Source organism: Camponotus vicinus, unplaced genomic scaffold, assembly GCF_025532165.1.
Source record: "Camponotus vicinus isolate PSW18456_S1 unplaced genomic scaffold, iyCamVici1.0 SCAF_8, whole genome shotgun sequence".
In the NCBI taxonomy this organism is placed as follows: domain Eukaryota; kingdom Metazoa; phylum Arthropoda; class Insecta; order Hymenoptera; family Formicidae; genus Camponotus; species Camponotus vicinus.
This window is the reverse complement of record NW_028141980.1, coordinates 14,914,151-14,937,007: the sequence shown is the minus strand read 5'-3', so window position 1 is coordinate 14,937,007 and position 22,857 is coordinate 14,914,151. Positions and strand designations below refer to the sequence as shown.

General features: G+C 43.3%; 1 protein-coding gene and 1 long non-coding RNA gene across 2 annotated transcripts in view; one reads left to right on the top strand and one right to left on the bottom strand.

Moving 5' to 3' along the window:
- LOC145975629 (protein pangolin, isoforms A/H/I/S) overlaps positions 1–21,485 on the bottom strand; it is a 179,321-nt gene extending 157,836 nt beyond the window's left edge. Inside the window, exons 1-2 of the mRNA XM_083106228.1 lie at positions 20,053–21,485; positions 19,825–19,903 (exon numbers count right to left, since the gene is read on the bottom strand). Of these exons, the coding sequence (XP_082962354.1) occupies positions 19,825–19,903; positions 20,053–20,205 (232 nt within the window). The 5' untranslated portion in view covers positions 20,206–21,485. The remainder of the gene's footprint in view (positions 1–19,824; positions 19,904–20,052) is intronic.
- Positions 4,687–7,045, top strand: LOC145975637 (uncharacterized). The gene is made up of 3 exons (XR_014440031.1): positions 4,687–5,316; positions 5,408–6,194; positions 6,573–7,045. It is a non-coding gene; the product is annotated as an uncharacterized LOC145975637 (long non-coding RNA).
- Positions 21,486–22,857: the final 1,372 nt, after the last annotated feature.

The following is a 22,857-nucleotide window of genomic DNA, read 5'->3' as shown; positions in this document are numbered from 1 at the left end:
CGCGAGTATCGCAAGCCCACGTATAAAAATATCATCCTCTATCAATTTATAATATTTTTATTCCGCCATGCGAGAGAGATGTGCGCGACAAGTTTAAATGATATAGTTGTAAAAAAAAAAATAATACATGAAATGTGTGACGTTACCGGAAATAATGATTACTTTGTATCACGACAAAAATAGCGCGGAGGAGATATATAAATCTAACAATGTCAATTATTTCCTCCCTTGCGTTATCACCTCGTTTCTGGAGCGAAGCCGATAAAGGCCGCGCGTTAGCGCCGCCTAATCCGGAGATGAAAGGATGATGCCGTTTGAGCGGCAATTACGGACTTCTTCCAAATTCGAGCTTCAAATCACGGTCAGATCCCAGCTAAAAGGACACGGGAGCGAGAGAGCGTGCCGTTAATGCCATTACGGACGAGCTTGTGTGTACAGCTTGTTGTCGGCTGGTAAATTACTATAATTGTGAAGTTCCGGCGATTTTTAGATTAGCTCTGGTCCATCAACGGCGTATACCTACCCACCGACCTGCCGACACTGCCCAGCGATTCTCAAACTCGGCGTGGACCGGCACGTTACGAACCGTGTTCACGAAAACTGCATCCGCAAATAAGCGGCCGCTCAAATATCACGTTTTGGGTCTAAGTTAATATTAAAGGAATGGATAAGAAAGAGAGAGAGAGAGAGAGAGAGAGAGAGAGAGAGAGAGAGACCAGATAAGGATACACATGGAAAAAATCATATACAATACGAGTCAGTGATTTTAAAGTTCGTGTTAGACAATTTATAATTTTATGTAATTTTTTGCATATACACATTATTAAGATTTGATATTTTATATATACGTATATTTTTTGTACTCTTTCAATATTCTTTGTATTTACACGACATGCTAAGTTATAAATAGACTTTTATCCTGAGAATTTTGTTGCAAATTACGGATTATCGGAAATAGTAAATTTTAAAAATAAGTATTTCCTCTATTTTTACAAGACATTCAGAAAATAAATACAAAACTAGTTTATAGAATCTTGTAAAAAACGCATCCTCGAAAGAAAACATTTCGATTAAAATTGGGCGAAGGTCTTGTTATACGACAAGACGCGTAAACGAGTCTCTCTCTCTCTCTCTCTCTCTCTCTCTCTCTCTCTTTCGATTAATTAATATGGCCGTGTGTTTTTAAGTAGAATTAAAAACACACTGCACAACCTGACAATTAACCCGAATTAATGACACTAATAATGCGCGACTGTCTCCATGTATAGCGGCGCGCTTGGTGAGAAATCGTACAATTATTTTCAGTTCGGATTCGAAGGCAAGGCTCTGCGAGCGGTTGTTACAAATTAAAACTTCATATCGTACATCGAAAATATGATTTTTTTCATCATTTTCTCTTTACACATATTATTTTCGTAGTAAGAAGAGAATACTCTCTGATGTGAGAAAAAGAAAAGAAGAAAAAAAAGTTTAAAGATTACCGCTATATCTTTTCTCTATTACAATAAGGCGGAAGTATCGGAATAAACCGGCGTATTATAAGAAATCTTATTGGTATATGTCAGTAGAAATCCTTGTTTACGTCTTTCCAGGGTGTTTTGTGGCCTTCGACGGGGGGGCTGAGGATCATATCTGTTTTTATTCTTTTTTTTCGACAAAAGAGACTGTGGAAAACTGCAGGGTGCTCAAAAAAATGTCAGTATCCTGAGCAAGATTTGTTACAATCCATCTTTCAGTCATGAATGAACGCGTACTTTGGTGAATTTTCGTTGCTGTTGTTTGTATAATGAACGTAGTAGACTCTCTAATTCTCTAATAAATTGCCAACTAAAATGTAATTTCTGCATCTTGACACGTGTATAAAGTATAAATGTCTCCTCATTTATTTTGAAAAGAATTCGTGTCAAATATGAAAAAATTCTTTTCAAAAGAATTTTACAAATTTATAAAATTCGTTAAACTAATTTTTCAAACAGAATAACTCTTTCCTACATTATAAATTGGACAAATAGTAATCCTTTGAAATCTAGAATTTATGGTTGTGCGAAAGAAGAGTAATTTTTCTAATACGAAATACTTTTTCTTAAAATATAAAATGAAAATACGTTTGCCATGCTTGATGATTTCAACGTGGGAGATCTGTTTAAGTAAAATTGAGAACCAAGATACAACAATGAAAGAGCACCGAAAAATTTGGTACTTAAGCGTGCTTCGTGCAACAAGTATCGCATTCATTGTAGTTACAACGCGTGTTTCTTTAAATTTTCCCAGGAAGAATCTGCTCTATTTATCACTTTCGACAAACAACAAAGAATTGTTGTTTGTCGAAAGTGATAAATAGTTTGTCGAACCCAAAAACGAACACATGTAGTGCGAAAATAACACCTATTATTCTCCCTGATTATGTCTGTGTTGTGTTAGCAAAATGGAAAAGATGTAATTTATTCTTTTCATTTGGACCTCGCTTTTTTCAGATATTCCGTTATGCTACATAAACTTTCACAATGCGTGTTATTAAATCATTTATTTAGGAATCAAATGGAATTTGATTTTCTCGTGAATTGTCCCCATTGCAATATTCTTCGAGATATATACGTGGAAAATGTACTGCGAACGCACTGTAAATCAGAGACAACGGAACGTATTTCGCCGCATAAAGGTCAAGCAAGTAGGCGCACCCTCGTAATGGGCCTCCAGAGATTCCTGACGGGCCTCGAGAACAGACCCACTGTCACGTAGCCGGGATCGAAGACGTGGTTAGAACTCAGGCTCAGGAAGATACCGAGCGCAAGAATCAAAGCAATCAAAAGCTCGTGGAAGTCGACGTGCAGACTGAATTCCAAAGTCGATGAAGTCTCTCTCTGTGAACGGGTTCGCGAAGATGACTCCGGAGATCGATTATACGTTCGAGGGACCGTGCAGAATCAGTTAATTACGCGTTACGGAATACAAGTTCGAAATTCTTCAAACTTTATTATTGTGCATGTGAATTTCTCTATTTATACAATTTATTTCAATTTATCCATAATGTAAAATCTCTACAACGTAAACGTAATAATATGCGTATATTATAACGATAATAACTTGTCAAAGTAAATTAAGCTCGCGACCATGCGGATATAAAATTTTGTCATCGTTCACGGCGTACACGAAAGATTCAACGAGCGGGTTGACCAGAGGTCAAGTTGGACCCCGACGAGAGATCGGGCCCTCGCCCGCGCCGAGACCGCAGAGAGAGACGGGCGATGAGGGGCGGGAGGGGGAGAACGAGAGATCTCGGTGAGAAGAAGAAAAGGGGCCCCGAGGCGAGACCTACTGCCGGGGGCTTCGGCCAAGCATACATAGGTGGTTTTGACTCGGCAGGGCCCGCGCGCGAAGAAAAGCAACAAGAGAAGGAGAGGCAAAGATCGAGGCGGAGGAGAAGGAGGAGAAGGTGCGTGAGAGAAGGAAAGAGAGAACCCGGAGTCCGTCTGTTTGACCGTCGCTCGGCTGGCTGCTCAACCGCTGTTCCCCCTCTCGCTCTCTCGTAAACCCTCTTCTTCTCGCTCTTGACCCTCTTCCTCTCTTGCTCGTCTCGTCTCGTCTCGTCTCGTAACAAGAGACGGCGCGGACAATGGGTGTCGGGTACCCAGCGCGCCTTCCTTCGGCCAAGGCTGCCCCCCTCCCGCTCACCCGCTCCCGCATACAGCCTGAAAATCCCGCCATCCACGCTCCTCGCCGAAACTGCCGAATCCGTGCTATGCGTCGCTCGTTCGCTTTCGTTAGGCTCGTGAACGACGTGAAAGTGACATTCCGGAATACGAGAACGCGCACTTGCGATTTTTCCTCCTTACGCCCGTAATACCGGTGTTACGGTATTTATCGCGTTCACTCGGACACTGACTTTCCGGACTCGAGTATCCCATCGGCCTTGATAACAGTACTCTATAGTACTCGAGGGATGGTCCTTTAACGCGTTAATAAAAGGACATTGTTCGGTGACATATTGCGCGTTCATTCTTTTTTCATTTACCGTCATTTATCTAGTAGGGAAAAATTAATGGAAAAGATATCTTTGATAGTTTCAATGAGTTCTTATCTCGATCGAGATAATAAGTAGCTGGGACGCGATCGTCGCGGCGAGAAACGTACTTGTGTCGCGGGGAAACGTACTTTTGTCCCGGGCAGATACGCGCGAGGAAACAAGTCGGTTCTCTCCTCTCGTTCCGTCCGAGGGTCTTATGACGGTAATGGGGCGAGATAAAGCCGAGATAAAACCGGGCACGCCTCGGGAAGAAAGCGAGAGTCTGCGATAACCGCGCGCCGGAGCACGAAAGAAAGAGAGAGAGAGAGAGAGAGAGAGAGAGAGAGAGAGAGAGAGAGAGATGGGAAGACAGAGCTGGCCGTTATTGCTCAGCGATGAGTTTTTAATCGGCCGAGATCTCTTTGGACACTCGACCGATCAAAGAGAGGCACGTCGACGCTAAGATTCTTCCCTGTCCTTCCCCCTCCCCTTCCCCTTATCACCAACGTTTGCGGATCCGCGCCGCCAACTCAACTCCGTGGAACGTCGAGAGTCCCGTTCGACTAGTTTAATCGCTTCGTAATTTTTTAATAAGCGACAGTCCAGGCGCGACTTGTTTAAAAAAACAAAAATCTCTCTCGAACATTGCATGTCTTTTTTTTTTAAAGATTTATTAACCTCTGATAAAAAAAGATCTATAAACTGTCAGCGTGTGTATCTTTTTATATCTAATCCAGTCATTCTCACTTTTCTCTGCAAAAACTATTGTGATATATTTGTATCACGTTACTGACTGACGAGCGTAAATTTTCTGCCGGCTCTCTTGCACGAGAGAGTTAAAAAGATCGCGTACACCTCGTCTATTTTAAATTCGAGAAGGCCTGTAATAGAAGGCCATGTGTGCGTTGATGATAATTAAGCTAACAGAGAGCTCTTTCTACCTGTTCGTACGCAATTTATGGACCGTTCGGGATCACAGGCAAAAATACACTGCTTCGGAATCTTCGTATCGTGTTAAGACGGCAGTTCTAGACCCGAATCGATGCGCTTCGACGCCTTGTCGATCGCTTCTCTTCAACAATACGCTTCTTGGATGGCAGCGCATTCTTCGAGATACCGCGCGTCTCACGCAGGTAGCGAACCGCTTTGCAGTTTTGACAGGTCTCGGAAGCGGGAGATCTGGCGGCTGACAGGGACCCGATCTTTACGTGCCATTATACTCGTTTCCGAGGGAAAAAAAGGGCGCAGAGAATGGAAAAATATTCTTCTCCCTCTCTCTTTCTTTCACGGTTAACTCTTCTTCTCAAGCAAATGTAAATACGAATAAATATTAGCCAAAACAGCTTTGTATCTGCATTTAGTTACGCGGCCAATACGAGAATTTAATCGCGCTGCGTTTGACAGGACCAATGGACCGGCAAACATTTCCGTTATGACGTAAAACACGTGGATAGGATGAGGGAAGACGAACTCTCGTTTAACCGAGCCGTCAGAAAACGGGTAGAAGCGGGCCCGGCGATAATTTCCAGAAGGAAATAAACGAAGCCACGTTGGAATTCCTCGAGGCGTGCGCGCGCGTGTAGATGATATTTCAGTCCGACACGATCTACCCGTCCCTCTTTCCTTCTCTTCTCCTCCCCCTCCTCTCGGGAAAGCGGTACATGTCCCGAAACTTCCTCGCGTCCGCACGAGGATGAGAACTCGATACACGACTTTCGATAATTTATGCGATCCACAATTATGATAATACAACGTGCGTGTGATTTTCTGGAAGATAAATTACAAGAATTACGCACAAATTATTATCGAATGAAATTATCGATCGTTAATTTTTGCATGTAAGAGACGGATAATGATATAGTAGTGATTTTTCATAATGTCAAAAATGAAAGGCTGTTTTTTTTTCTTCCAAATGCGTATTGTGCTTTTGCAAACAAGCGGGAAACGTTAGATCCTGAAAAAAGAGTATGTTCGAGCAGCGGCGAGAGAGCGGTGGATCAAGTGGCCTGATCCGATCAGTCCCGACTAATCCGATCATTCGTCCGGATTTTTGACGGCTCGTTGATATCTCCGACTCTCCGAAATGCGGATAAGAAACGCGCCGGGTCCCGGGTTTTGCGACAGCAAACGACAGCGTCTCGGTGGACATGCGGCATTTAACGACGATAACACGGGTGGCCGACGATCTGAGGTAGCAATCTCCATTACATGTTAACGAGCACAAATACACCTGCCCTGCCGTACGGCGGAATCTCGCGACGCGATCGGCGATCATAAATTTCGAGATGTTTATCCGTGCCAGATATCCTGCCAAAAGAATTAATTCGCGACGTAATTGGAGAGCTTTGAAGACGCATAAAGCTTCGCGGCTCTTTAGATGGCTTTCAAAGTTCAAAATCCAAGATTGAGACGAGTATAATACTCGAGTGCTATGCACAGAACATAATCACCATTTAACGACATAAACACATACACGATCAAAAGGCAAACTGATGGGCGACTTTTTGCCCCTCTGCATCGCGTCCCGCAAGTTATGCAATTTCTTCGACGTTTGTTTTTCCCTTCTTAGAGGCCCCCGAGGCTCCTCGCTCGATTGGTAATTTATTCAAAAAGGTATCCTCTCGCCTAAACGAGGGTACGACGAGGATGCGGCAACGTCGCGTACAGCTACTCATGGCCCCAACGATGTACCGAGGCTGGGGCCTACGGCCCTGCAACGTTCTTGGCCTCGGGTTCTACCCATCGAGAACCGCGGAATGGGAGAAGGTGCCCCACCGGGTCCAGAGATGATCAGCGGTGGAGGGGACAAGGAGACACACGAACACCCACTCGTACCGACATACAGGGTGTCTCTGACTAATCGCAACTTTTCCAACGATTAATACTGCGCGAATAATTCAAAGAAAACGGCCTTAAAATAATAGAATTTATCTTCATCATTCTCATTATTTTTTATTCGAGAATAATTTTATATATAAAGTTTTTCATAAATTTAGTACTTCTTATTCATGTATTGTCGTATGTATGTAAGGAAAATGTTAAATATATATCCTGTATTCAAAATCAAAAAATTAAATTAAATTTTTAGATGTGATTTTGTTTTCGGGAAAATAATTTTAAATACGCAAGATTAATGTATGTGTGACATATTTATGATCTTTTAAGCTGAAGAATAAGCTCAAATAATGTTTTATACATTTTGGAATTTGTCTCTCAATAAATATACATATATAATTATATACGATAAATAATTATATTGATATAAGTTGAATAAAAAATATATAGCATTCTCCATTTCTTCAAAATAATTTAAAACAAGTTATTAAAAGAAAGAGTTATGTGTAAACATCAAAATCATTTTTATTCTTTCAATAGAAAACGAAGCTCCATAAGGAAAAAAATGATATTTTCTCCATGTTTCTGACTTATTATCGCGCGAGAGGTCGTCCATTTTCCGGTTATACTGCATTTTTGGACGTGCTCTCTTTTTCTTTATCTTTGTTTTCCTCTGTCCTATTTTTATGCCTCTGACGTCGTTACGATTTATTTTATCTTTGTCCTCTGATTCTTTGCCCTATGGTATGCGCGAGACACGCGGTGCATTCCCGTTGCAGTGCGAGTCCAATGAACGGTGAAAATGCGAAGCGAGCGCAGTGACACCGGAACGTTCGAGGAAGAGAGAAAGAAAGAAAGGGAAAAGGAGAGAGAGCTCGTAAGACGCAAGGATAACAGGACGATAAAGTCCCAAATTAGGGGCCAGCTCGTGCTGGGACGAGTCTCACGAGGGTGTCGCAGAAACAGCCAAGAAACGCGGGAAAAAGTATGTTAGAGTCATCAAATTTATATTACGCGTTATGAAACATAGGGACATATAAATTTAGAAATATATATATATATATATATAGACCGACTGTTTATCATGAGAAATATGGCGAGTGTTTAATACAGCGAGGAATAAAGATATAGTTAGATATCGAAATGGACAAGTCACGCGTGTCGAGTCTCACTCACACGCGTGACTTCCGTCAGAGCGAATTTCCATGTCTCGCACGTCTTCTCGCCATATGAAATGACTAACTCGATTCAGAGCTTAATCGTCATTTCGCATGTGATATATTATAAGTATTATTACTTAACTCCTAACTATGTAACGTCTCGCGCCCAGAGAATGATGTAATATTTACTGCTTTTGAGAGATTTCACACAAAAAAGTGCTCTGTGAAGAAGATTAAGACGCATTATATATTATATGTGTATAAAAATACATAATATTAAAAACTTATCAATGATATTACGTGACAGTTTGACCTAATTAATTGAGGAAACAGTGAGAAACCATGAAAAGCTACTCACGTCTCTTTTTATTGCGAGGAGATAAAACTATGTAGAGAAAAAAAGCAGCATCGACCGGTAATTATATCGTAGGCACGGTGCACTATCTTGGTGAGAGATAAGATTAGCGTATCTATAAGCGGAGACTCGGGCGCGCGTCGAGCGCACGCAAAAGCCTCTTTAGAGCAACGACGGCGATAACTACGGCCGAGCCGTGACTAATAATCTCCGCGAGGTTTCTTCGTGCACGATAATTAATTTCCCAGATCGTTGATCAGCGATCGGGGCTTTCCTTTTTCGCGCGTAAGCTATTTTTACGCCGAGTCCCCCGCGCCGCGTGGGAGTAAAGGGCGCAGCGATGTGCATCGCGGAAACTTTTTAATTCCATTAAATCGCCGTCGCGGAGAAATCTCGTGCGGGGGAAAAAAAATTCCTCGGAATTCCACTTCTTTCGCGCGTGACGCGACGAGCGGGAGCAGGAAGGGAAAGAGGGAGAGGGAGAGAGAGAGAAAAATACAGACGTGACGACAAAAGGGAAGTCGGGTATGAGAGGCATTCTTGCGAGATTATCGAAAGTAATTCGCATATGCGTCCTATGCTTGAATACTTGCGGAATTTTCTTTCACGGGTCTAGACATGGAAATCGCGACAGAGTGTAAAGTATGCAATTATATATAAAAAATGAAAGAGAGAAAAGTGTAATCGATTTTGAGAAAGATTCTTTTAAACGATACGTATAATAATTCCGATACAGACATTTTAACGCTTCGTCCTTGCCAGTCTTTGAAGAGTTAAACGAGAGGCGAGCACGTTCGTCGTTGGTACACATTGCGATTTTTCACGGTCGTAACCGTCCGACGAGGAGCAATTAAAAAAAGAGCGAATTGTCGCGAGCGTAATGGGCTACCTTCGAGGTATCTCGATGGTTAATTTGCATGACTGAAGTTAAGCCTTTGAAAGGTCCGCGACAATCTCCGATACAACATTGACCACCGAAGAGGCGAAGGAGGAGGAGATGGAGCGGAGACACGGTCCCCTCGGTGACCGTCTCTCTTGCCACGTGTGCGCCACTATGGTACTCGCAGGTAACGTCCGTTCGAAGAAAGAAAAAAGGAGGCAAGGAGGAGAGGATAAGAAGAAGAGAAGAAGCGGTAAGAAAGGGATGAGGGAGAGGAAGGGAGCGGAGGTTGTTATACGCCGTAGTGTACCGAAGTAGCAAGTGTCGGCTTCGTCGGCTACGCCCATATAAATCCTCAGTTACCTAGTCGCTTTACGAGATACAATTATTTACGGAGACTGGCCGACTACCTTATTTAGCCTTAGTTAGCTCACCGCACGGCGGATAGCGGAGAACCGATTGATCGGCCCTCCTTGCCTTTCTCGACTTCCCTCTTACTCTGTACCTGTCATCTCTTCCACGTGCCTGTCGTCGGAGGAAGATTAGTGAAATTCCTTTCACGGGTTAACTAATGACGATCATAATATTTACTGTTGGCTTTGTACTAAAGCACATTTCAAGTAAGACATTCGTAAATTGACATAGATCTAAAGAATAATATACTCGTATTTTTTATCAATTATATGGATACACTTTATCATAGCCGATGTAAACTTGGTTTTAATTAGTTTATTCGTCAAATGCTTGTTTTGTATTATTAAGTCGATCATTTTTGAGATTTCAGTTATTTTTTCCTACGATTTTTTTGACAAATGTAATCTAATGCAATAATAAAATAGGGTAAGCATTTCTTTTGATATTACTTTATACATTTGCAAATTTTTACGTCTAAATAAGGTGCAATAATATCACTGCGGTTGGCGTGACTCAACGATGAGTTTCGCAAAAAGCTTGACGCTTCCTCCTTTTAAATCCATTACATCTTCCCGGCGCAATGATCGCGTGGCCACGCGAGATGGTAATTACGTGATCGGAAGCGAGAGTCTTTCAAGTGGAAGCTGATCGGTCCGGACGCGTCAGAGAGCTCGTGCAATATTTACTAGCGCGGTCGATGCATTATGGCCAATCCAGGATAATTATAATTATATATGCGCAAGGGACCGAAACGCAAGGAGAGGAGAATCCTGACGAATAAGGAATATATATTCTCTCCTTCTTTCTCTATCTCTCTCTTCTTCTCTATCTCCTCGAACTCGCCGCTTGTAAATCATTCTCACCGCTTAACCTGACATTAGCGTGACAGCCTGCTATCCCGATCCCGGTCGCCTCAGCATATGGTTAGCAGATGCCACCGTCGTGGTGCTCCTTTTCCTTTTTTTAATCGAATGGCAAAAATTTTCACGTGCAAATAGCCTATCGTCCTCGGTGCCGGTCTCTCCAAGATGCTGCGACGCGTTGCCGTATCGCTCCTAAACTAACCGACAACCGCGCGGAAAGTCGTAAATTTTTTATCGACCAATCTACCCGTGTATCGCCCTCTCCTCCCCTCTCTCCCCTGTCTCCAAGATCCTACGAAAAGCGAATGGTCCGCATAGTACGAACGAGCCGGTATGTTTGCGTGTAGTAGATCGTCTACTTTCTGCAACCTAAACAGTCTCCGTTGAACGGTGGCGAGTAAGGGCAGAGTTTCGAAAAGCCGGACAAGCTGCTCTAAACAAAGAGCTTTACGGCCATATTTATAGTTGTCGTAAAACACTACGCAGATTGCTAACCTTCGGCTCACAGACGGTTGTGCGTGCCTCCTCGTTTGCCATCTTTCCTTCTCTTTCTGTCTTTCATTTTTTCTCTCGCTTTCTCTCTCTTTCTTTTCGATTCGTCTCTCCCTCACCGTACTCTTTCCTCTTCTTCGGTCAACATTTCTCTTCGTCTCGCTTCCTCGCGCGCTTTTCTCGCGTTCATTGTCTTTCTTGTTCAACTCTTCTCATCTTACACATGCATGTGCATGACAATCTTATATCTCTCTACTTTCTTTTATCATTTCGCTCTCTGTTTTCCTATGAAACAAACTGTTTCTTTTCCTTTCTGATTCAATTTGTCTCCTTGTTTCTGCATCCTCGTTAGCAACTTACATCCCAATTATTAGTCTCTCATGTGAAATGTCAGTTATATTTCGCTATTGTTATCTTTATTAAATTATCTTTTTTAAATTTTTTTTCTCAAGTCTGTGTGAAAACATATCACTCTAAAGTAATTTCTCTGCGAGGGGGCAAAATTTTGGAAACGCCGCTCTAATCACGACCACCTCGTGACTTCCACTCCATTCACAGAAATAACATAATTAGCGACTGTAGACTAATCAAACAGGCGCATTCCTTCGTCCCCCTCTGTTCTCGTTTAACCGGCCTTTCTTCCTCCTTTCGAGCGAGACACGAGGAACTTGAGATCGAGACGACGACGACGACGATGACGAGCACGACCGTCTCTTGGCGTTAATTGACTCGAGAGTCGTACGGCCCGACGACTTTGTTTGACGAAAATCGGTTCGACCAGGCTCTCGGAAACGCGCGGGCAAACCTGAATCGTAACCGCACGAGTCTCGAAAGGAAAACCGGTATTTTGGTGGCGAGCTTATTAACATGCGTTCGCTTTTTCATTCTTCTACCAGCCGGGTTTTTCGGGACGGTTCATGCGATATTCGTTAGAGCGTCGCGTCGAAAATGCATTTTAAGCGGCGGGAGCGCGAAATTCGGGAGCGAGAATATCGCATGCTTATGTTGGACCTCATTAGCGTAGAGACGAGTTTCGTTTGGGGACTTACATTTCAAAAGAAACTTCTGCCCCTAAAACGCGGTTTATTTGTCAAAGTGCTGCTTGTACAGCATTTTCGACATACAGATGCACAATTTGAAAGAGATATTTATTTATAATTTTGCCATAGTATTTTTTACAATGTAAATATATTTCTAACTATATAACATTCCTTTTTTAGAATGAATTAAAAACGTTAGTTGAGCGTTAATAGAGCGCGTATATACAGTTAATTATGTCCGCAAGATTAAACTTTGCAGTGCGTTAACCGAATCCGCAAGATTATTAATCTCGCCCGGAGCGAGCGCGATAAATGAGTCGTTTACATTTATGTCCATTAATCTCGTCAAAGTACTCTGTAGGCGAACGTTTCAGCGCGTTATATACGATAGCATGCGTCACCGGGATCACGCTATTTTATTAAACGGCGGTTTACTCATCTCGCGCGCTCGAACAAGGTATTCGCGTGCGTGCTCGTGTTCACGCAACGCAAACATCACACTTTAAACGTATATCGAAGATAACACGTTCGGTAGTACCGCCGACGCACACGTTGTTCGTTATTTGTATCGTACTGCATACAAGGTTTAAAAACTCGCATCTTTATTTCTTCGAGAAATTCAGTATCTTTGAGAGAATTTTATTGAGCGAGAAACTACGATATGTTTGGAGGAAAAGGAAATAGAAATAAAAATACACGCATCTCTTACGAGACCTATAGATTCCTATGAAGAGAATTGCATTTTTTAACGTGGATTCCTAATCTCGAAAGATCAGGAAGGACGACTGGAACGATATGAAAGTAGGCTTTGCTCGACAGTTTACCCGCGCTTATCTTGTTATCTGTGTTGATTGGACCGCGCGATTATCTTGAGGCGCGTTCACGAGATGTTTGCAAAAGCTCGTATTCGCTTCGTATACGCTTTATTTAAATTTGTATTACATCGTATCCAATTTAAAAAAACAAACGTTATTGAGTAAATAACATATCTAAGAGTTTTTCGATTTTTCATTTTTAGGAAAATATTTAGAATTATGAAATCTATGTTAATTTTTGACAGTTCATTAAATATCAGTACTTGTCAACATCGAATGATTTTTTACTCGTCGATCAATCGTTTGATATATTATTTATAATTTCCATCGAGCACCATTCGCGAGAGAAATCTCACGAATTCATCCGAGTAGAGAAACTTTATGCGTGACATTGCGTGACGACGCGAATTAAAGCTATGTGTCACGTGCGCGGCAGTTCAAGTATTACGGGTCGAGAATTTCCGGTATTTCCTCCATGCAGCCGTCTATGAAAAGTTTGCGTCATTAAGCGATGCCTATCGATTTCACGACGTCGAATCGAAAACTCGGGAATCGACGGTTCACCGTGCGATAAGATACGAAATGATGAAACGCGCGATGAAAAGCCACGAGATACATCTGATAAACTGCCGATCGGTATCGCGTCAATTTTACGATCTCCGCGCAGATTCTCGCATCGACAAGAGTCGATAACGGCAAACAAAGTTTAATATTCCATTGTATAATATTTTTTGAAAGAGCTTTAAAAAAAAGAGAAGAATATTTAGACGCCGTTTAAAATGACGTGCACGAATTTTAACGGAGTGGTCTCGCTCTTTTTCGAGTCACAAATTTCGAGCCCACGCTCATGGAATCAGGGACAGTTTATCGGGACAAATATTTTTTGGGAGTTTTGCTTCTCTCGTCTCGGCGCACGCGTATCTGTTTCTAGGAAAGACCTGTGCTTCGCAAGGGAAATTTGTTTAACTATTTATAAAAGAAGACGCGAGCACCACCGCAGGGTGTAGTTGCCGAACCCATGGGGATATAGGCACCATGGGCGGCGGAACCTTCCCTCTTTCTCTCCCTCTCGAATAGCCTCTCCGAATGCAAGAAGTCCGGCAGGTAGGCTCGTTAGCGAGCAGGTAGGTAGGTAGGTAGGTAGGTAGGTAGGTAGGTAGATAGGTAGGTAGGTAGAGGCGAGTCAGGGTAGGTAGGTAGGTAGGTGTATAATGCTGACTGTAGCCAGCGTGTATCTGTGCTTATATACCGGGTGTATCAATTTGCGTTGCTTCGTCACACGAATTTTACGGCAGATTCTGACAAGTTATTCATACCGGCTATTTGCAGAAAAGATTTTATAGTGTATTAATACGGGTTTTTCCGACCGCATTGTGGAAAAATGATGTAGTCATAAACAGTATTTACACATGCTTTGAAACGTCAAAATATCTATAACTTTTGTCAAGGACGCGCGCAATTTGGAAAGAAAAACATTTACATCAAGATTTACATTTCAAGATAATGAATGATGTTACAGAAATGAACATTTAAAATGAATATCTCATTATATACATTTATATCATGTTCATTATTTCTATATAAATGTGATTGGATATTAAAAATTGCATTTGAAAATAATATATATAACAAGAAAATTGTTTTTAAGTAGATTATTTTGTGAATATTTCGAAGTATATAAAACAATTTAAAAAATATTTAAAAATAAATAGATTATATAATTTATTCAATTAAAAAAAAATTCAAGTCATCAACAATTAAAATCACCAATAAAATTTTTTTTTCAAACTAAATAAAATTCAGAAAAAAAATTATTTAAATATATTTTATAATTTAGCAAGAGGTGCGAAAAAGAAACAGCGAAATAGTTAGTTTTGTCCTATGATTTTGCAGTTATTCGTTTTAAAGAAACTCAAAAAGGACAGCTTACAATATGTAGCGAGATATACAAAGTAAATCGTTTCTTCTCGGAAACTTCTCTTCCTGTCTAAACGATCCTGTTATCGCGATCGCCTGAAATTCCACGAGTTCCTTTCGCGAAAGAAATGTCACGGGCGTCTCGACATACCCGGTATATGCTGCGGAGCGTAAGAAATGGGTGGGTTAGCTCCGAGAGAAGACGTAGTAAAAGGGAGAAGAGAAAAGGAAAGATACCGAGGGCAACGAGAGCGAGAGGAACACCGCGACGAGATGCCGTGGAGAACGAGAGAACCAAGAGAGACGGAAATCGAACGAGCGATACAAGGCAGGCGTGAAGAGGAGAGAACAAGCGAGAGAGGGAGAAAGAAGAGAGAGAACTCGCTTGGGTGCCATGTGCATTGGTGAGCGGATACACATCGTACGGTTCGGAGGGAAGGTATTCGGGCAAGTTCAGGGTGATGCAGCAGCGGGGTCTCTCTTCTCTTCTCTCTCTCTTTCTCTCTCGTATCGTCTCGTTTTCTCTCGCCTCGTTTCTACGCCTCTCCTTCTCCTCTCCCTTTCTTTCTCTCTGTTTCGGCTCTGCCCGTCAGGGCTGCTCGTTTCGTTTCGTTTCGTTTTTCGTCTCTAAGGATAAGCCTATGGTGCGCTCGAGGCGATCTAGGCGCCCGACCGCCTACACGCGAACTCGTCAATTACTTCGCACAACGAGACACATCGTTTCTGACTCTCCCCCACTTTTTACTACTGTCCCACTCTCTCTCTCTCTCTTTGTCTTTCGATCTTCGAAGCGCGCCGCGATGCAATCCGAACGCGCGGAGGCGGTTTCCGAGCAGCGACAAACTATGTATATCGAAAGGCGCCCTTTCGCGAGTACTCGTGTACGTACGCATCGCAGGAATAAATCGCGAATGGTGTAGATAGATGTCACAACTATTCTTCACATTTCAAGAACAATACACGGACAATGTCGAATTTATATCACATTTCTTTGATATTCAAATTTGATTAAAAATTTAATATCAATTTGTCAAAAGAGATAAATAATTTATACACGTAACTCAATTATGTAATCTAAATATCGGCATATCTTTCCTTATCGTGTTATTCTTATCTAGTTTTTAAGTTTTTAAATTTGTCCCATTTTTGTTATCTTCTGTTATCTCTCTATGATTTTACTATGTTTTTGTATCTATTTTTCAATGAGTTACAAATCAGTTTTGGGAACCAATTTCTCAGACTTCAATTTTCGTTCGCTTTAAAAAAAAAATAATCATATCATTACTTGAAAAATTTAAAACAATATTATCAAAAAAAACAATATTATCCGAGCAAGTATAATCTTTAGAATAAATGTTCTAATTTCATTTTAAACTTTCAGCTAGAAATTACAATTGAGAAACAAACTGACATGTAGTTTTAATAACTCTCATCACATGAATACTTTGTAAAATCCATACTGTCGTATTAAAATAACTCTGATAAAATAAAATTTACAACTCAAAAATGTAGCTTCTGGCTAATACTTTCGCGATATCGGCGCGCTTCAACTTCAAACTACAAACGCGAAAAGTAGAAGAAAGTTTTGCGCACAGGACATTCCGCGATCGTCCGAGCTCCAACTACCGTCGTACATTCAAATATACGTCGCAACGTTTACGATCCCGAGAGGTCGAGCTTGCGGTAAAAGCACCGGCGGCTAGTCATTCGATCACTGCTATAACTTCGCATACACGAGATTCTGCATCTCGCGCTCTGCCGACTTTCATTTCCCGATTCGACAGTCGCTTAAGACGACTTTTCTTTGCTCATGCGACACTTTGTTGTACCTGGATGGCAAAATCCCCGGTAATTATCTTGCGCTTCGAGCGAAAAGCGCTTGCGATAATTAACCGTACGCATCGCCAAGCCTGACAGTTCTCTTCGGTTTTACCCAGGTTTTCAAGGAAATGAAACGAGGATGTCGCGTACGAAAGCATAATAAGCCAATATAAATATCAACCAAGTGCAAGGTGTTATTGAAACTGAATATAGCGTGTGCAAAGGGAGGGGTAAGCGATATGAAAAGGAATATGCCCGAGAATTGCGTTTTGCAATATTATGTTAATATCATCCCCCTTGGTAACCAACGCAGGCAATGCCATTGGATTATCACAGAAATATACCGCGTCGCATGCAACAGGAATTTCGATATAAAAATGCGAATCCTTTTATACGCAAATGTTACTATCTTTGTTTTACATATATTTTGCTTTTATAATCATAAACGCGTAAACTACACGCCTGGGAAAACAAGAAATTTCGAATATATATGAAGCATTGATGCACGCACTGTAAGTTTAGTTAAAAGTGATGTCAAAATATGACACACCACATTACACGCAATATATGTGTATATGTCTTTCTCTGTTTCTCTTACTCGACATATATATCTGAATAACTAGTTTTCACGTGTATATACAAGTGACGAAAAAAAAGAAACACGAGAAGCAACTCTAGTGAAGTCAGCCGATGCCAAGATTAATTCCGCTTCAGCCTGGCGCGCGCGGTCTTCCTCGAAGAACCATAATTAACCACTTAAGCGATTACAACGGGTCCAGACGTAACGTTTTGCACGTTTTCTGACGGAGAGTGCAACGATTCCTTTTCTCCTCATTAGCGTGTATCCTCGCGTGTATCAATACACAAAGCGAAAGTGATTCATGGACGATAGAATCCGATCAATGCAAACTCCCAGCTATTTAATAATAAGATTTATAATATCACGATTGTCGTTGATATATTTTACAAAATACGAATACATATCGAGGGGGGGAGGGCATCGATTATGAAGAGATTATGTATTTCGTTTGATTGCGTAAACCGCGGAAGTGTTCGGAGATATTTTTAAGAAAGACGCAAAGTTTCCGGTATATATATTCGATAATCATATACACACGTATAAATATACATATACACGTATACTCACACGTGCCGTAATCGTGCCTGCAACATCTCAAACAAGAGACAACGTGTCGGGAGACGTGCGGCCACGTTAACTCATTAAAATGTTTTGGCAACAGCATGACAGCGTGCGCGGTAGCGCGACATCGATTTGTCAGTGACAAAGTCTGGCAGGGAAGAGGAAGAGGCGGTCAACGGGAACGTCAGGCACGCATCTCATTGTATACGTTACTGACACGTCGGAGCGATTTGTCTGTAACGAATCTGTCATCGGAAGCTTTATTCGATATGAAAAAATAAATTCAAGTTAAAAAAAAAACGAAAGGCACTTCGGTACTCAAGCTGAGAAATATATATCGAAACAAAATTAGAAAAGAACTCTGACTTGGAAATAATATTTCTCCAAAGTAATCAGATATACCCACATCTCTTTATAACGAGAAATTGGATATCGAAACGAAAACTTTTTGTTTCGAATCTCTCGAGTATTAGATAGTAAAACGTACCGTAAAAAATTAATGGGATTTTTTATATTTCCAGAGAAATTCGCGCCAATTCCAAGAATTCGCAGACGATATCGAGGGGCGAGAAACTGTGACGGTTTTCGCGACGTTTCATTTCTCGGAAGACAAGCACGAAATGCAGGAACACGTGCATTGTTTACATTTTTTGTGAGACACTCAATGATGTTATCTCGTCTCGCGAGAATCGTTCACTTTCATAAAAAGCTATAGAACATTTTATCTCGATATGTTACCCAAAAATATCATTTTTAATTAGATCGCAGCCAATATATGCATATTAAAAAACGCGAGTATAATAAATATTCCGTCCTTAGACTAGAAAATAATCGCCAACGATGAAAGATGAGGTAAAGAGAAATGACGTACGTGCAAAAACCAACTCTCGCAACGAATCTACTCGTATCCAAATTTCGTAATCATCGCGATGACAGATCCTCGCAGGAGGAAAAGAGAACTTGGCGAGTAGCCGCTATCGCGACGTCGTCTCTCAATAAGAGCGACTCTCTCTTTCTCTCGCGATCGCGTAGAATTGTCCAAGTGTCATTGTCGTCATTGCCTCGGGCGATCGCGATTATTGCGGCGACAGAATGTGGGCAATAAGGCCGCCGCCGTCGACGACGACGACGACGACGTAGAAGCTCTCGACGACGTGCAACGTAATGCGGCGTAATGGCGAGGAAATTAACAGGAGCGTCTAGCTAACCGGGAATCCGAGTCACACATTTTCTCCGGCCGACGCACACAGACGCGATTATCATCGGACCGTGAAAGCGGCTATGAGAGACCGAGCACTTATCGTGCCCGCGATCGATTTCGAATGACGTTAATCTAAGCGCGCGCGAGAAAGAGAAAGAGAGGAAGAGAGAGAGAGAGAGAGAGAGAGAGAGAGAAGGATACCTGTAGGTGCGGAGATACCGTTGAGAAACGATGCCGCTGAAAGTTTATTATTTAATTTCCTCCTATCGCCCGGCGAGAAATCGATCGATCTCGACTATGATATTTTCTCGCGTCGCGTAGCCTAGTTAGAGACGCTATTGTTTCCAACTTGGAATGTACGTTACGTTATTTATTAATACGCGATACACGACCCGCTTTGCAAACGTTCGCGTCGATATCGCGCGGATAACTCGGTGAAAAGGATGGGTTCTTTTGGAGAGGATGCGTTTCGCGACACCGATTGTCGTCCCGTCGAGGGGACGACAATCGGTGTCGCGAAACGCATCCTCTCCTTAATCGTCTGTCAATTGCCGGCATTACTTTCGTTTAAATGAGCCTTCAGCCAGCTGTTTACCACGACGAATCGCGTATCGATCCCGTTTACTCGGGTGGATTACGAGGCAAGTTAACGAATAATTAAACTCACGCGACGAAATTTCGCGTCGATACGATTTTCCGCGTCGCTCGCGGGTTATCGAGGAGCCGACTCTCCGCGACAAAAGTGAGTTATCTTGTGTATTTATTTTTTTTACGAGCCTTGAACAGTTGTACCCGGAAAATATTGAGTGGCGAGGATAACTTAAGCTAAAGAATAAAAACGCAAGCTTCCTCGAAACTTGCGAGTGAGAGATTTCAAGAGGACTTACCGAAAACGGGGCTGAGGTCCGATCTCGTCGATGTTTTTCCCGTCGTCGCGTAGCTTCCACCGGCGAGCGCGACTTTTTCCTGCAACACACGATATGCACGCACTTAATACTCGATGTCCTAGGAAGAAAGATGGTTTGCGTTGTACGCAATTGGAAGAAGGATGTCGAAGAGAGGGAGGAGGAGGAGATAAGTGCGCGACGAAAAGAGCGAGAGATTCTCCGACGCACCTCGGATTCAGTAAGGTCGATGAGGTCGCTCTTGTCCTCGGTGAGGTTCTCCGAGGACGTCTTGTCCTCCTCGCCTTCATGCTTGTAGAGCTTGATCTCGTCCTCGGTGGCGAGCTCGTCGCCGCCGTCGCCGCTGCTGCTCACGTGCGGCATTATTGCGGGCACGCGAGCGACGGCCACCGTCCCCCCGGTTTCCTCTCGTAGTCCTTATCGACGAGGTAGCGGGCGAGACAAGGGGGAAGAGGCGTGTCTTTTCGCTCCTTCCGGTCGATTCGGCGACGACGTTCGGCGGAGATCCGGAGGCGCTCAGAGTCCCTTGGGCAAGACTCGAAACTATGACGTAGCGTAGTTGACGTTTCAACAATTTACTCGCACTTTGAACGAAAAGGAAGGAACCCTCGAATCATACACTGTGTTCACATTCGCGCTCGATTCCGTGTCTCACTGTGCGCGGACCATGCCAATTTCACACTGCGTGCAACGCGCGTTCCGAGGCAACTTCGTAGCACAGAAAAACCGTTCACTTGTCGACGAGCGCGACGAGGTTAGGCCGCACTGCTCGACGCGAGAAACGACGAGAGGGGAAAAAAAGGAAGCCGCTACCTGCCCGGTGCACACCGGTGGACCGCGGTAATCCTGCAACGTGACGTCACTTGAGTCAGAAGCACACTCCGCGCGTCTTACCGACGGAACGAGACGCGCTTTTCGCGCGCGAGTTTAATTTCCGGTCGTCGCCGCCGGAGAAAGAGAGAGAGAGAGAGAGAGAGAGAGAGATATGCGTGGGAAGATTGCCGCAATAACCGCGCGAGGAGCGTAGGACGAGAAAAGAGACAGATATATATATAGAAGAAAAAGAGGCGGTAGATACGCGCACAGAGGTAGGTGGATGTACAAGGCAGACCGTATATTAATGCGCCGAGTTTGTAGCGGGGCGAGGAGCGCGCGCTGTCCGTTTCGCTCTCGTCGTTTTACCGCTTTCGATTCTCTCTCTCCACTAACGTGACGTTAGCCGCGGACGAAGGCTCCTCAGTGCTCGCACCGCGACGAGAGTCCGCGCGTACTAGCGTATACGCACGCCAAGGACGGCGGTCGCGACATTTCTGCGAGCGGGACACGACGCATGATGAATGCGACGCTACGATGATGACGGCGGTGATGATGACGACGACGGCGACAGGTACGGCACTGTTGTTGTTTTTGTCGCGAACGGTACACGCGCCGGGCGGCCATCGTGCCCGTATACGTGTTAACGAGCGACGTTCGCGAGATTGCGTGTTGTTCCCGCCGCGCTTATATATGTGTATATATATGTATATTATGTGTATATATATATGTATACACGTATATATGTGTATATAATATTCTCTCTCTCACCGCGACTCCGAATGCCTCGACGCGCTCGACTTGAATACTCGGTGCCGACTGCCGGCGACGGTGAGCTCGTACGGGCGGCTCTCCCACGCGGCGACCAATCACGACGCCGGATTCACCGCGGCGGTTTCCCTCACCGACGCGCCATCTCGCTCCCCCGCGACGCCGCGCTCGGCCAGTCATGGCAGGCAAGGCGGCGAGCCGATCTCGCCCGAGCGACTCCGATCTCGCCCGATCCGTTTCGGCGCCGTCTTCGCTCCGACGCCACTGCGCGAGCCTTGTGTTGTCGCGTTGTTATTATTGTCGTCGTCGTGTTGTGTTATTATTATCGTCGTTGATGAGAGAGAGAGAGAGAGGGAGAGGAAGAGAGGATCGCGCTTCTTCCCGTTCCCGGATGATGCTGGAGGCTGGAGTCACAGTCGATGCGAGACTGTCTCTTGCTTCTTGACGAATTATTCCGCATCTGATAAAAAGGTAGGAAAATCCAAACGACCTTTCTTTTTGTTTATTTACTCTCGAATGACGCAGCAGCCGCGACGATACTCGTCACCGATTGATGTGTTTATTTTTGTTCGAAGCTTTTTTTTCGCTGCAAGAAAAAATCTCGAATCTCGGTGCTCCTTTTACGGATCGAAATTTGCCGGATATGTAATAGTCGTGCGTACATTTGCATACTTATCGCGCGCGAAAAGATGGCGGCGTCGTGATGAATTTATTTTCGCGCGCGAGCGTTCGCGCTTCCACGGGCGAAGCCCCCGTTAGAGCAGGTGCACGTGTGATTTCTTCATAGCGGCGGAAGAACGCGGTAATTTATGATAATTTATGTGTCCGCTACCGCCCGTTGTGCTACCAATTTCAGTTTAATTAATATATTCTCAAGGGGATAATTAACCCTGCTGAACAAATCCGTCATGTGATTTCTTATTATCTCAAACAGTAACAAAAACTCGCATTTCTTGAAGACAGAACGTTGGAATGGAGACTAAATTTCGCGAGTCATTCGGAAAATTAAAAAAAAAATTTATTTCTTCTAAAAGAAGAAATATTTCAGAAACGCATTATGGGGCGGGGAGGGAATCTCTTCTCACACTTAGCGTGATTTTATCCAGTCATTCCTTTCTTGTCTCTATTCGTGACTTGTGTCCGCGATAAAGGGGAAGGGTAAAGACTTTTGCATCATTCGCGTACGTACATATTTTTATTCCGTAATTCACGGCGAGCTCGCGCGTTTCGAATACGTGAAAATTATATACGCGGACGGAAAAGGGAAAAGCCGTGTTTTCTCTGGCGGTGCAAAATCGAGAAAACAGAAACCGCGTTCCCGAAATTACGACGACAGTCCGAAATTGTGCCGTTGAAACGTATACAGAACGTACGAAGCGAATTTAATACGTCATGAAAGCATCTAAATTCGCATCGGTGCATGAGAGTCGC